Source organism: Dipodomys ordii, unplaced genomic scaffold (assembly GCF_000151885.1).
Source record: "Dipodomys ordii isolate 6190 unplaced genomic scaffold, Dord_2.0 Scaffold9, whole genome shotgun sequence".
In the NCBI taxonomy this organism is placed as follows: Eukaryota; Metazoa; Chordata; class Mammalia; order Rodentia; family Heteromyidae; genus Dipodomys; species Dipodomys ordii.
In genome coordinates, this window is record NW_012267225.1 from 10130004 (window position 1) to 10145403 (window position 15400).

General features: G+C 43.3%; 1 protein-coding gene across 4 annotated transcripts in view; it reads right to left on the minus strand.

Annotated features, from left to right (window-relative positions):
* Positions 1-15400, minus strand: part of Crem (cAMP responsive element modulator) — a 94475-nt gene that overhangs the window by 52795 nt on the left and 26280 nt on the right. For 2 of the 4 annotated variants that reach the window (XM_013009382.1, XM_013009385.1), the window contains exon 3: positions 14369-14492. In XM_013009382.1, coding sequence (XP_012864836.1) covers positions 14369-14492 — 124 coding nt within the window. Of the gene's footprint in view, positions 1-395; positions 474-14368; positions 14493-15400 lie in introns of those variants that run through there. The other 2 variants (XM_013009384.1, XM_013009383.1) reach the window with 1 other exon arrangement.

Genomic DNA, 15400 nt, shown 5'->3' on the forward strand with positions numbered 1-15400 from the left:
AGCCTTGAGTTGAAGAGCTGAGGGACAGCGCCCAGGCCCAGAGTTCAGGCCTCACGACTGGACCCCCCCCCCAAAAAAAAGAAGTTTTAAAAAAGTATAGAATGAGTGGGTACCAATGGCTCATGTCTTTATTCCTAGCTATCCAGGAGACTAATATCTGAGAATCTCAATTTGAAGCCAGCTAGGGCAGACAAACCCAAGAGACTCATCTCCTATTAACTACCAAAAACTCAGAAGTGGAGCTATGGCTCATGGGGTAGAACACTAGTCTTGAACACAAAAGCTGAAGGACAGTGCCCAGACCCTGAGTTTAAGCCCTAGTGCCAGCACCAAAAACAAAAACAAAACAAAAAACCCAAAGTATGTAGAATGATCTTACAGTAGATATAATTTACCTTTTGTTCCAGATCCTCTGAAGAATAATCTTCTTCTATGGGATGTCTGAAACATAGGTTATGCTGATGCCACCACATCCACTGAGAACCCTATTACAGACAGTAGTAATCTGAAGAAACAGGTGAAGATGGTACACCTGACAGCCTTATTTGGCTCTGCAACTTTAAAAAAAAAGTCCTAATAATGACACTTAAGACTGGGAAAACCTCACAGTGGAGTAGCACAGCATTTGATCAGCACCTAGTGGGCCAGCTCCAGTCTGTAACTAGGTTTCCTCAGGGTGGAGTTTATGATGTCACAGTGCCCCTGGCAGTGTCACAGAGCTAAGGCCCATGTCCAAGGGACAGTTAATAAAGGAGGGATTAAAATGACATGAATTCACAATATAGCACTCAATTGCCTCAGAGACCAGCATTCCATGCTATCTAGTTTAATGTTGTGGACATTAATGAAACTCATTAATAATCTAAGTCAGATGTTGAAAGCTATCTTGATTCTGTGTATTAGGACACAACTCAAAACATGAATCTTTTTAGGGAAAAAAATAGTGTTGAAGTAATGATGCAAAAATTTTAAAGTTGAAAACAGTAAACAAAACTATATGATGAATATTTGAATAAAGACATAAGACATCTTATTTAAATGTTCAAAAAATTCATATTTCAGCTGGGCACTGGTGGCTCCTATCTGTAATCATAACCACTCAGGAGGCTGAGATCTGAGGATCATGGTTTGAAGCTAGCCCTGGCAGGAATGTCTATGAGACTCTTATCTCCAATTAAGTACCAAAAAGCCAGAAGTAGTGGCTCAAGTGGTAAAATGCTAGCCTTTAGTGAATAAGCTCAGGGAAAAGTGCCCATGCCCTGAGTTCAAGCATCAAGACCAACACGTGCATGTGCACGCACACATACACATACATACACACACACAATCTCGTATTTTGTTGTGCTAAATGAATACAAAGCAATACGAAAAACGAAAATATAGTAGTGCGCTTTTTTTGTTATTATTGCTATTATTGTTTAGGTGCTGAAGATTGATTCAAGGCCTCACATATGCTAGGCAAGGGCTGTATCACTGAGCTAAGTCTCCAGGTCTATTCTGATGTCTTATTTCATTTTTTTCTTTCCTTTTTTCATAGTATGGCTAGCAAACTGCAAAAGCAATGGAGTAAAATTTTACTTAACTTTACCAAGAAAACATCAGTTGAAAACATTTAGAAGAGTTAGCTTAAAATAAAATAAATAAAGAGCAGGCGTCAATGACTCACACTTTTAACCCTATTACTCAGGAGGCTGAGATTTGAGGATTGCGGTTCAAAGCCAGCTTGGGCAGTCCCTGTGAGACTCTTATCTCTAATTAACCACTCAGAAACCAGAAATGGAGCTGTGGCTCAAAGTGGTAGAGTACAAGGCTTGAACAAAAGAGCTCAGGGCAGCGCCAAGGCTCTGAACTTAAGTCCCACAACTAACAAGAGAAAGAGTTAGCCAGCCCAGACTTGATGGCTCATGCCCATAATCCTACCTACTCAGGAGGCTGAGATCTGAGGAGCAAGATTCAAAGCTAGCCCAGAAAGGAAAGCCTGTGAGATTCATCTCCAATTAAGCACAAAAAAAGCAGGAAGTAGAGCTGTAGCTCAAATGGTAAGCACCCTGAGCACAAAGCTCAGGAACAGCGCCAGACCATGAGTTCAAGCCCTAGGACTGGCATTAAAAAAAAAAGTTCAGGGGCTGGGAATATGGCTTAGTGATAGAGTAGTTGCCTAGCATGCATGAAGCACTGAATTCGATTTCTCAGTACCACATACACAGATAAAGCCAGAAATGGCATTGTGGCTCAAATGGTAGAGTGCTAGCCTTGAGCAAAAGAAGCTCAGGGAGCCAGGCGCCGGTGGCTCATGCCTGTAATCCTAGCTACTCAGGAGACTGAGATCTGAGGATCATGGTTCAAAGCCAGCCGGGGCAGAAAAGTCCCTCAGACTCTTATCTCTAATTAACCACTAGAAAACCAAAGTGGCGCTGTGGCTCAGGCTGTACAGTGCTCACCTTGAGCTGAAGAGCGCAGGGACAGCGCCCAAGCCCAGAGTTCAAGCCCCACGACGGACCAAAAAAATAGCAGCAGCAGCAGCAACAACAGCAGCAGCAGCTCAGGGAGAGTCCCCAGGCCCTAAGTTCAAGCCCCAGGACTGGCAAAAAAACAAAAACAAAAAAGTTCATTGCCAGGCACTGGTGGCACACACTTGCAATCATAGCTACTTAGGAGGCTGACAGCTGAGATCTGCTTCAAAGCCAGCCCGGAGGGGGGGGGGGGCAAAGTCCCCATGAGATTCTTATCTCCAATTAACCACTCAAAAACAAAAAACAAACAAAAAAAATGGAAGTGGCACTGTGGCTCAAGTGGTAGAGTGTTCACCTTGAGCTAAAGAGCTGAGGGACAGCGCCCAGGCCCAGAGTTCAAGCCCCATGACTGACGAAAAAACAAACAAAAAATTTGTCTAAAACTTCATATTAGTCTTAGTTGTTTTTTTTTTGTTTCTTTTTGTTTGTTTGTTTTGCTAGTCCTAGGGCTTGAACTCAGGGCCTGGGCACTGCCCCTGTGCTTCTTTTGCTTAAGACTACCACTTAAGCCACAGCACCATTTCCAGCTTCTTCTGATTATATGGTACTGAGGAATCAAACCCAGGGCTTCATGCATGCTAGGCAAGTACTGTACCACTAAGTCACATTCCTAGCCCTAGGCTTAGTTTTGATGTAAGTCAATGCTTGTTTTCCCTTTTTTTAGTTGTTCTAGACAAAACAGCAAGGGCCTCATGCCTACTAGGGAAGTGATCTACATTGCCAATGCCCAGGGCAGCTCTTTACAGGAGGTTTTTGTTTTTGTTTTTTGTCATGGTGCCTGAAATCTGGGCTTGGGCACTGTCCCTCAGCTCTTCAGTTCAAGGCTAGCGCTCTAACACTTGAGCCCCAGCACCACTTCTGCCTTTTTCTGCTTATGTGGTATAGAAGAATCAAACCAGGGCCTCAAGCATGCTAGGCAAGCACTCTACCACTGAGCCATCTTTCCAGGCCTACAGGAGTTCTTTTTAATTAATCTACTTTGCATAATTCTAGAGTACTGATTGACAAAAGCAACCTTTAAAAATAGTAATAGGGCTAGGAGACAATGGCTCATGCTTGTAATCCTAGTTACTCAGGAGGCTGAGATCTGAGGATTGCTGTGCAAAGCCAGCCCAGGCAGGAGAGTCCATGAAACTCTTATCTCCAATTAACCACCAGAAAACTGGAAGTGGCTCTGTGGCTCAAGTGGTAGAACACTAGCCTTGAACTGAAGAGCTCAGGGACCAAGCCCAGGCCCAGAGTTCTAGCCCCATGACTGACAAAAAAAAAAAAAGTTGAGAATGCAGCTTAGTGGTAGAGTGCTAGCCTAGCATGCATGAAGCCCTGAGGTTCAATTCCTTAGTACCACATACACAGAAAAAGCTAGAAGTGACGCTGTGGCTCAAGTGGTAGAGTGCTGACCTTGTGCAAAAAAAGATCAGGTGCCCAGGCCCATATTCAAGTCCCAAGACCAGCACAAACACACAAAAAAAGTGATAATAGCTGTATGCTGGTGACTCATGCCTATAATCCTAGCTCAGGAGGCTGATACCTGAGGATTGCAGTTCAAAGCCAGCCTAAGCAGGAAAGTCTATGAGTTTTGTTTTGGTTTTTTTTTGGTCCTGGGGCTTGAACTCAGGGCCTGAGCGCTATCCCTTAGCTCTTCAGCTCAAGGCTAGTGCTCTACCACTTGAGCTACAGAGCCACTTCTGGTTTTCTGGTGGTTTATTGGAGATAAGAGTTTCATGGACTTTCCTGCCCGGGCTGGCTTGGAACAGCGATCCTCAGATCTCAGCCTCCTGAGTAGCTAGGATTACAGGCGTGATCCACTGGGCTCAGCTTGTGAATTTTTTTTTATCTCTAATTAACTACCAAAAAGCTAGAAGTGGCTCAAGTAATAGAGCAAAAGCCTTGAGCAAGCCACTCAAGGACAGCGCCCAGATCTGAATGAGTTCAAGCCCTGGGTCCACAATAAAATAATAATAATAGTAATAATAATAATAATATCTGGAGGCATAGCTTATGTGGTAGAGCATCATCCTAGCAAGCTCAACATCCTAGATTCAAACCTAAGTACTGAAGAAGTTAAAAAAAAAAAGAGCATTAAGGCCCTGGCTGAAGGATCTGAAAATACTAAGTATTACTCTTACCTCCTTTTCTGACAGCTAGTTATCTATTTCATCTATGTAGCTCAAACAGATGTGAACCATCTCCTACCTACTTAATACGCTGAAATATGGAGGATTACAGTTGGAGGCCAACCTAGGCAGGGAAGTCCACTTGACTCCATCTCCAATTAATCTGCAAAATCCAAGCTGGAGTCATGGAGCAAGTGATATAACACCAGCTAAACAAGTAACTAAGCTGAGGGCTGGGTTTTGGATGTCTGTCACTACACCCCACCAGTTTTTTTTATTAATTATTGCTGTTATTATTAAGTAGTTGTACAAACAGATTATAATTCTGTACATCAGGTTAAGAGTAAAATGCTGAAAAATGTGGAAAAATCTGAAAGTAAAAGAAAATAGAATACAGTGCTTCTTGGTCAATGTTATCCCTTTCTTTATTCTCCCCATTTCCCTCCTCCCATCTATTTTTGACCAAATACTTCAAACATATAGAAAAGTAGCAAATCTAGGAGTCTGCTATGCAGATTGAATATCATATATTTGAGAATTTTAAAGAAACACTATAAATGTAAACGGCATTTTTCCCCCAGTTCTTAGATTTGGCCTTCTCACAAGTTTCTGTCTCCCTTTTAATTTATTTAAAGCATCCCACCCCTGTTCTCATTTCTTTGTCTTACAAATCCATCCTTCTCTACTATTTCACAAATTTCTTCAAGAATCAATACTTAAAAATTACCACATCCACCAGGCCCTGGTGGCTCATGCCTGTAATCCTAGCTACTCAAAGGGCTGAGGCCTGAGGATCATAGCTCAAAGCTTGCTGGGGCAGCAAAGTCCATGAGACTCTTACCTACAATAAACCACTAGAAAACTGGAAGTGGCACTGTGGCTCAAGTGGTAGAGTGCTAGTCTTGAGCTAAAGAGCTCAGGGACAGTGTCCCTGGCCCAGAGTTCAAGCCTCTGACCAACAAAAAACTAGACAAATAAAAAATAAATTACCACATCCTTGCCTCTTATTTATTCTCTACCCTTTTAACACCTGCTTCCTGTCCAATGGATTCTAATTCACTTCTCACACCTCATAATCCATTGGTTCTTTTTTTTCCTTGGTGTCAGTACCTAGGCTTGAATTCTGGGCCTAAAGAACTGTCCCTTGATGTGTTTTCTTTGTTCAAGGCTAGTGCTCTACCACTTAAGCCATATCTCCACTTCTGGCTTTTGGTGGTTACTTGGAGATAAGAGTCTCATGGACTTTCCTGCCCCAGCAGGAAACTATGATCCTCAGGCCTCGGCCTCCTAGCCTCAGCTAGGATTACAGGTGTGGCTCTTCTCAGGTTTCTAACGCTGGCCCTCTTACAATTTGTCAGACTCACAAGGCTGGTGCTGCCAGCCTGATGGTCCTCAGAATTGCAAATTACCAGCTTTAAAACGGAGAGCTAAGCTGGGCACTGGTAGCTCACGCCTGTAATAATAATATCTGGAGGCATAGCTTATGTGGTAGAGCATCATCCTAGCAAGCTCAACATCCTAGATTCAAACCTAAGTACTGAAGAAGCTAAAAAAAAAAAAAAGTCAGGAGGCTGAGATCTGAGGATCGTGGTTCAAAGCCAGCCTAGGCAGGAAAGTCTGTGAGACTCTTTATCTCCAATTAACCACCAGAAAACCGGAAGTGGGTCAAGTTGTAAAATACTAGCCTTGAGCTGAAGAGCTGAGGGACAGTACCCAGGCCCAGAGTTCAAGCCCCATGACCTACCAAAAAAATAAACAAAAACCTGGGAGTTTTTTGTTTTGGATTTTTTTTTTGCTGGTCATGGAGCCTGAACTCTGGGCTTGAGCACTAACCCTCAGTTCTTCAGCTCAAGGCTAGCACTCTACCACTTGAGCCACAGCACCACTTCCAGCTTTTTCTGTTATATGGTGAGGAATCGAACCCAGGGCCTCATGCATGCAAGGCAAGCACTCTACCACTGAACCACCCTCCCAGCCCCTGGGAGCTATTGTTCTGTATAAGACTCAAAAGCCTTAGAAGAAATGACATGCAGCCAGGACCTAAAGAGATGAGATGGTGAAGGAAGGTTTACACGTGTGTGTGTGTGTGTGTGTGTGTGTGTGTGTGTGTGTGTGCTGGTACTGGAACTAGAACTCAAGGGGTAGTGCTCTCACTAAGTTTTCTGGCTCAGTTACCATTTGAGCCATACCTTCCTCACTTTACATTTTATACAAGTTAAAAATAAGATTCTTGGCTAGGAATGTGGCTTAGTGGTAGAGTACTTGCCTAGCTTGCATGAAGCCCTGGGTTCAATTCCTCAGTACCACATAAACAGAAAAGGCTGGAAATGGTAGAATGCTACTTTGAGCAAAAGAAGCTCAGGGACAGTACCCAGGCCTAGAGTTTAAGCCCCAGAACTGGAAAAAATAAAAATAAGAGTCTCAGACTTGTCTGCCTGGGCTGGCTTGAACTGCAATCCTCATATCTCAGGCTCCTGAGTAGCTAGGATAAGAGGTATGAGCCACCAGCACCAGGCATCAAGGTTTGCTTTCCAAGCATCAAGGTTTGCTTTCTACCATGACTTCAACACAGAATAGCAAAATTATAGACTAGAAATTATAGTTATAAAAACCATGGGGCTGGGCTGGGAAGGTGGCTCAGTGGTAGAGTGCTTGCCTTGCATGCCTGAGGCCCTGGGTTCGATTCCTCAGCACCACATAAGCAAAAAGAAAAAAGCCGGAAGTGGCACTGTGGCTCAAGTGGTAAAGCGCTAGCCTTGAGCTGAAGAGCTGAGGGACAGTGCCCAGGCCCAGAGTTCAGGCCCCACTACCGGACCCAAAAATAAAAACTATGGGGCTGTTCAAATGATTTTTTTTTCTTGCTATTTTTTCTAACATATTTATAAGATGGTTTCTCTGTTGCTTTGTATGTCCCTCCCCCACAGTATAACCCCTGTTTCCACTGCATTTGATGTTGGTATAATTTGGGGAGGGGAAAGGAAAAAACAAATTGTTTAAATAGGGATACAGGTGGACCCATTGCAACAATGAGATGTATAAGATGTTATGTCAAAAAATGAACTTTACAACTTTGGCGAGGGGGGGGATGGGAGGGCGGGGATGGGAGGGCAGGGATGGTAAGGGGAAACAAAGGAGAAGTCAACAATGCTTGATAAGAAATGTACACATCGGGGGCTAGGAAGGTGGCTTAGTGGCAGAGTGCTTGCCTTGCATGCATGAGGCCCTGAGTTCAATCCTCAGCACCAAATAAGCAGAAAAAGCCAGAAGTGGCGCTGTGGCTCAAGTGGAAGAGTGCTAGCCTTGAGCTGAAGAGATGAGGGGCAGCGCCCAGGCCCAGAATTCAGGCCCCACAACTGGCAAAAAAAAAAAAAAAAAATGTACTCGTTACCTTGCTCATGTAATTATAACCCCTCTGTACGGTATTTTCACACACACACACACACACAAAAAAAAAAAAAAAAAACCTGCGGGGCTGGAAATGTGTCTTAGTGGTAGTAAGCTTGCCTAGCATGCATGAAGCCCTGGGTTCAATTCCTCTGTACCATATAACAGAAAAAGCTGGAGTAATGCTGTGGCTCAACTGGTAGAGGTCTAGCCTTGAGCAAAAGAAGCTCAGAGACAGTGCCCAGGAATGGCAAAACAAAACAACAAAAAAACACTGGAAATTCCAAATTCATGTTTTAAAACTATGTTCTAAGCTGGGTGCCAGTGGCTCATGGCTATAATCCTAGCTACTCGGGAGGCTGAGATCTGAGGATCACAGTTTGTAGCCAGTCTAGGCAGAAAAGTCCCTGTGAGACGCTTATTTCCAATTAACCATTAAAAACCTAGAAGTGGAACTGGGGTTCAAAATGGTAGAGCTCTAGTCTTGAGCAAAAGAGCTCAGAGTCAGTGCCCAGTCCCTGAGTTCGAGCCCCACGACAGACCCAAAAAGCAGAAAAAAGTTCTATTTTCACAGACAGAAAGACTAAAGGCTATAAACAGAAATGATAATGACAAAAAAATCTTTGGATGTTAAAATTAAGGAAGTTTCATGTTCTTCTTTATAATAATATTGGTTTTGTTAATTTTCTACAAACAACATATTTTTTTAAACAAGAAAAACATTACCCACTTCCCACCCCCCAGCGAGAGGCCAGCCTGCTTGTCTTCAGGGTGACAAAGAAGGTTGCTAGGGAGACACAGTTCCACAGAACACTTACAGAAAACCTCCAGGGAATGAGTGGGTGTTGGCAGCTTGAAAGGAGAAAGAAAAGCAGGCACTGTGGAAGAGGCCCAGTTTGGGGGAGAAGAAATCTCACAGGAATTAAGCTCACCCAGGACAACCTGAGAAAGGCCTGCTGTCTATTCATGCACTTTCCCTTTAAGATTTCGGTAAAATCTCAGAGCCTCCCTATATCCCACATTACCATGGTTCTACAGGCACGTAATGATTTTCACCCTACTGGCTCACTGACTTCCAGCCCACCTCACTGTGCTCCAAACACAATAACTATCAGAAAATATTTCAAGAACAGAGAATATTCTAAACTCTCAAATATTTACAAACCTCTACTTACCTTTATCCTTTACTATCCTAGCCTGGACACTAGACTCCAGTTAAATGTGATATCTGAAATCCTCTAACATGCCATACTCGGACTTTGTGCCTCTCTCCTCAGAATATGTTTCCATCCAACCAGGCCAGTAGCTCACATCTGTAATCCTAGTTATTGAGGTAGCTGAGATCTGAGGATCTTGGTTCAAAACCAGCCTGGGCAGGAAGGCCTATGAGACTCTTACTTCTAATTAAACACTAAAAAGCCAAAAGTGGAGCTATGGCTCAAGTGACAGAATGCTAACCTTGAGCACAAAATTCAGTAAGAGCCCTTAATTCAATCCCTAAGATTGGTGCGTGTGCATGCACGCGCGCATGCATACACACATACACACACACACACACACATACACACACATACACACTACACTTCCCTTCCCATAACCACCTTGCAAACACCTACTCATCATGTCTAGCTCAAAAAAAAAAAATCTCCTGTAAAGTACATGCTCCTAGTTAACTGAATACTCCCTCCTCTACACTACTTATTCATTTTGTACTTGGCATTTTACAGCATGCCAAGTATTTTCATAATAATGCTACTAGCATTATTATGAAAAGTCCTGGCTACCCTACTGTACCAGGACATAGTTAGGGCAAGGAATGACAAATCTCTATATATAATCACTCACTTGTGGCTCGTGCCTATAATCTTAGATACTCAGGAGGCTTGCCCAGGCAGGCAAGCTCATGAGATTCTTTTAGTTGTTGTTGGTGGTGGTGGTAGTGGTTGTCATGGGTTGAACTCTGGGCCTGGGCGCTGTCCTCAGCTCTTCAGCTCACAGCGAGCACTCTACCACTTAGGCCACAGGACCACTTCTGGTTTTCTGGTGGTTTATTGGAGATAAGAATCTCCCAGGGCTGGAAAGGTGGCTCAGTGGTAGAGTGCTTGCCTTGCATGCAGAAGGCCCTGGGTTCGATTCCTCAGCACCACATAAGCAAAAAGAAAAAAGCCAGAAGTGATGCTATGGCTCAAGTGGTAGAGCGCTATCCTTGAGCTGAAGAGCTGAGGGACAGCACCCAGGCCCAGAGTTCAGGCCCCATGACCGGACCAAAAAAAAGAATCTCCCAGACTTTCCTGCCCCAGCTGGCTTTGAACCATGATCCTTAGATCTCATCTCAGCCTCTTGCATAGTTAGGATTACAGGTGTGAGCCACCAGTGCCCAGCTCATGAGATTCTTATCTTCGGGTTAACCACCAGAAAACTAGAAGTGGCACTGTGGCTTAAAGTGGTAGAATGTTAGCCTTGAGCAGAAGAGCTCGTGGATAGCACCCAGGCTCTGAGTTCAAGCCCCAAAACTGGTAAAAGAAAACAAAACTGGGAGGGGGAGGTAGCAGGGAGGATTGGGTGGGGGGTAGGGGGAGGATGGGAAGAGATGGGAAGGGGAAACAAAGGAGGAGGCTACAATGCTTGATAAGAAATGTACTCATTATCTTGCCCATGTAATTGTAAACCCTCTGTATAGTATTTTCACAATAAAAAAAAACCAAAACTCTACATTTGGAACAAGGCCTAAACACAGTAGGCATTCAATTAGTATTTGATAAATTGATACATAAATGTGCTTGCTGTTTTTTATTATGAACATACATACATACACACGCATTATTATTTTGCCATTCCTGGGGCTTGAACTCAGGGCCTGGGCACTGCCCTGAGCTTCTTTTTGCTCAAGGCTAGAACTCTACCACTTGAGCCACAGTGCCACTTTCAGCCTTTTCTGTTAATAGGGTACTGATGAGTTAAACTTGGGGCTTCATGCATTTTAGGCAAGCACTCTACCACTGAGCCACATTCCCAGCTTACCACATATATTTTTGTGCATGTGTGTGCCAGTCCTGGGGCTTGAACTCAAAGCCTGGATGCTGTTCCTGAGCTTTTGTGCTCAAGGCTAGCACTCTACCACTTATACCACAGCTCTTTTTCTGGCTAAATTGGAGATGAGAGGCTCAAGGACTTTCTTGTCCAGGCTGGCTTGAAATTTTGATCCTCAGATCTCAGCCTCCTGAATAGCTAGGATTATAGGCATGAGCAACCAGTACTGGGCTACATTTTTGGGGGAGTGGGAAGTTAAATGATTTTTTTTTGCATTCAAAAAATTATCTGAGTAGCTGTACAAAGGAGTTTCCATTTAACAAAGCAGTTTATGAATACAATATGTCTTGATCAATGTCACTTCTTTCAACATTCTCACTCATCCTTTTCCAACCTACCTTCTCCCTCACTCTTCTTAGTTTTGTAGGATATGCACTGGATTCTTTTTTTTTTTGGGGGGGGGGTCCAGTGGTGGGCCTCAACTCTGGGCCTGGGCGCTGTCCCTCAGCATTCCAGCTCAAGGCTAGCACTCTACCACTTGAGCCACAGCACCACTTCCGGCTTTTTTTTTCCTGCTTATGTGGTGCTGAGGAATCGAACCCAGGGCCTCATGCATGCAAGGCAAGTGCTCTACCATTGAGCCACCTTCCCAGCCCTGCACTGGATTCTTGACTCCATTTCTTCCCCTCTTCTTTTCTTCATTTGTCTACTTCTTTCCCCTTAACCCCACTCTACCTCTTTCAAGTACTTGTTTCCTGGTGTTTCAAGCTACATATTATTACTTACACTCATTGTACCACAGGGGTTCCATTATAACATTTCCACACATGCATACAATTTATCAACCACATTCCCTATGCCCTTTCTCTTTCCTGAAACATTTTTGTTTTTGTTTGTCCGAGGTGGGGCTTGAACTCTGGGCCTAGGTACTGTCCTTCAGTTCTTCAGCTCAAGACTAGCCCTCTACCACTTGGGCCATAGTGCCACTCTGGTTTTCTGAGTGATTTAGTGGAGATAAGAGTCTCATGAACTTTCCTACCTGGACTGACTTTGAACCACGATCCTCAGATCTCAGCCTCCTGAGTAGCAAGGATTATAGGCATGAGCCACTGGCACCTGGCTCCTGAAACATTTTCAGCAGGCTTTATTCTTCTATTTCATCCATGCAAACTTACTTCCTCCATATTCTCCCTCTTTCACCTTTCTCTGTTACCCCTACGCTTCCCTGTGGCACTCATCCCCCCTCAAACTGCCCAATTGTCTTTCACTTTTCCTCTTTTTTTTTTTGGTCAGTTGTGAGGCCTGAACTCTGGGCCTGGGCGCTGTCCCTCAGCTCTTCAGCTCAAGGCTAGCGCTCTACCGCTTGAGCCACAGCGCCACTTCCAGCTTTTTCTGTTTATGTGTTGCTGAGAAATCGAACTCAAGCCTCATGCATGCAAGGCAAGGACTCTACCACTGAGCCACCTTCCCAGCCCCATCATTTTTCCATTGTTTGAGTCAAAGCCTCCACTATGGTGCCCAGATATTATACATCTACTAAACCTTGCTCAGAACCATCACCTCTACTGCTTTCTCCTGACCCACCCCCAATCTCCTATTAATCAACAGCTTCCATTTAACCTCCTAATGCACACTTCTTACATAGTTGCAATATATTTACAAGTTACTGATCCTCCACTTTTCTTTTCCCACTCCCTTCCCTAATCCTCCTATACTTGCATAGTTAAGAGTCATGTTCTGGTTTATATTACTTTTCTTTTTGTCAGTTATGGGGCTTGAATTCAGAGCCTGAGCACTGTCTTTTAGCGTTTTTGCTCAAGGGTAGCACTCTACCACTTTGAGCCACAGCTCCACTTCAGTTTTCTGGTGGTTAATATAAGAGTCTCATGGGCCAGGTGCCAGTGGCTCATGCCTGTAATCCTAGCTACTCAGGAGGCTGAGATCTAAGGATTGTGGTTTAAAGCCAGCCCAGACAGGAAAGTCCATGAGACTCTTAGCGCCAATTAACCACCAGAAAACCAGAAGTTGTGCTGTGGCTCAAGTGGCAGAGCCCTCCCTTAAGCTGAAGAGCTCAGGGACAGTGCCCAAGTTCAAGCACCATGACTACCAAAAAAAAAAAAAAAGAGTCTCATGGGGACTTTTTGCCCTGGCTGGCTTTGAATTGCGATCCTCAGATCTCAGCCTCCTGAGTGGCTAGGATTACAGGCTTGAGTCAACAGTGCCAGGCTACACTACTGGAGCCAGCACTCTCTGAATGAAGCCAATTCAAAGATGAAGACCTATCTGAAGAGAAAAAGTAATGATGAACCCAAATACGTGAAAACAAACTATGATTTCTGCCATAGAAGAATATCAGAAGTGTACCAATTTGGAATTAGCAACCCACTCAGGTTAACAGTCTGAGCATTACATATTATGGGGTTTTGTTTGGTAGTGGTAGTGGAGGTTGAACACTGCCACATGTCTGATACAATAAAATAATTGGAATAGGGCTGGGAAGGTGGCTCAGTGGTAGAGTGCTTGCCTTGCATGCATAAGGCCCTGGGTTTGATTCCTCAGCACCACATAAGCAGAAAAAGCCGGAAGTGGTGTGTGGTTCAACTGGTAGAGCGCTAGCCTTGAGCTAAAGAGCTGAGGGACAGCATCCAGGCCCAGAGTTCAGGCTGCACAACTGGACCAAATAATAATAATAATAGGAATATGCATCTTCCCTACAAAGTCATTTGGTAAGCATGGCTGATAACCAAGGAACAAGAGGAAAGTTGACATCAACTGGAATTAAAAAAGAACGCATACAACATGATAAATTATATAAGATCTAAGCATTCACATACAGTAAGACCAAAGGAGGATATTCTTAGGAGAGAATCACAAAGGTGCAATGCCGTCTGATCATATAAAATAATATTTATCAAAATGAACTCCAGGAAATGGAAACAAGAGACTTTTTTTCTTTGTTGCCTTTTTGCTTTCTTTTCCTTTTGTCTCGTTTGTTCATTTATCTGTCTTTGGGAGGGTGGGGGGAGTCACAGAAATGGAGGAGCAAAGGGTAAACAAATGCAGCAGTGCTACTCACACTATGTTGAAAATGATATATACAACTTGTGGGTGGAGATGGGAAGGAAAAACTGGGAAAGAGCAAGGGAAGGGGTAACACTGTCCAAAAAGAACTGTACTCTTTGCCAGATTAATATAACTGTAACCCCTCAGTATATCACCTTTATCATAACAACTTAAATTTTAAATATGAGGGGAAAAAAAGAACCCATACATGATTCTCATTGTCATAGAACTAGCTTTCATCAGTGCCTGCTTATGGCCTACCTGAGCTAGAGTGGGGATTGAATTCTGGCCACTCTGAGTTTGCATATGACCAGAATCTCGCTCTACCACAGAATTTATTATGCTGCCATCCTGTGGAGATTCAACTGTTTCCATGGTCATTTGTCTGGAACGACAACAAAAAGGGAAAAACATTAAGGCTCTGACTGAATTATCTAGAAATACTGAGTATAATTTTAACCTTGCTTTCTGACAGCCAGTTATACTGCCTTGTAATTCTCCAACTTTAAGACAATTTCTCTGCTCACTGGATAGGATGCCAGATATGAAATGTTTTATGGGAATTAACTTTTTTATGTGCTGGTATGGGGGCTTGAACTCAGGGCCTAGGTATTGCTTTTTTTCCACTACAGACTGACGCTCTACCACATATCACATGGCTTTTGGGAGGTTAATTGGTGCTAACATGGAGTTTTCTACTCAGGCTGGCTTTGATCTGATTCACAGATCTCCACCTCCTGAGTAGCTAGGATTACAGGGGATAAGCCACCTGGCTAGAATTAATTTATTTTAAAATTAAAGCAACCTTTATAATAATGCTGTCCTGAAAATCATTTCAAGTGTTGCTTAGTATTAGTAAGTGATAACATTAGGTTTGTCTATTATACCTGAAAATTATAACTATTTATGAACCTCAGACCTAATAGATCTGCTTTATATTATAGTATTGTTGAAAGGGATTCTCCATTATCTAAATTAAATGTGTTAAAATCATGTGTCTTGTTTTATTAGTACTAAGCAGTTTTTTGAAAAACAATCCTCCCTTCAAAAAGTTGAATTACAAAAAAAAAAAAAGTTGAATTACAGCTAGGCGCTGGTGGCTCACACCTGTACACTAGCTACTTAGAAAGCTAAGATCTGAGGATCAAAGTTGGAAGCTACCCTGAGCAGGAAAGTTTGTGAGACTCATCTCCAGTCAACTACCAAAAAAACAGAAGTGGGCATGTGGCTAAGTGGTAGAGCACAAGCCTTGAGTGAAAAAAACTAAGTGCAGTGCTCAGGCTGTGAGTTCAA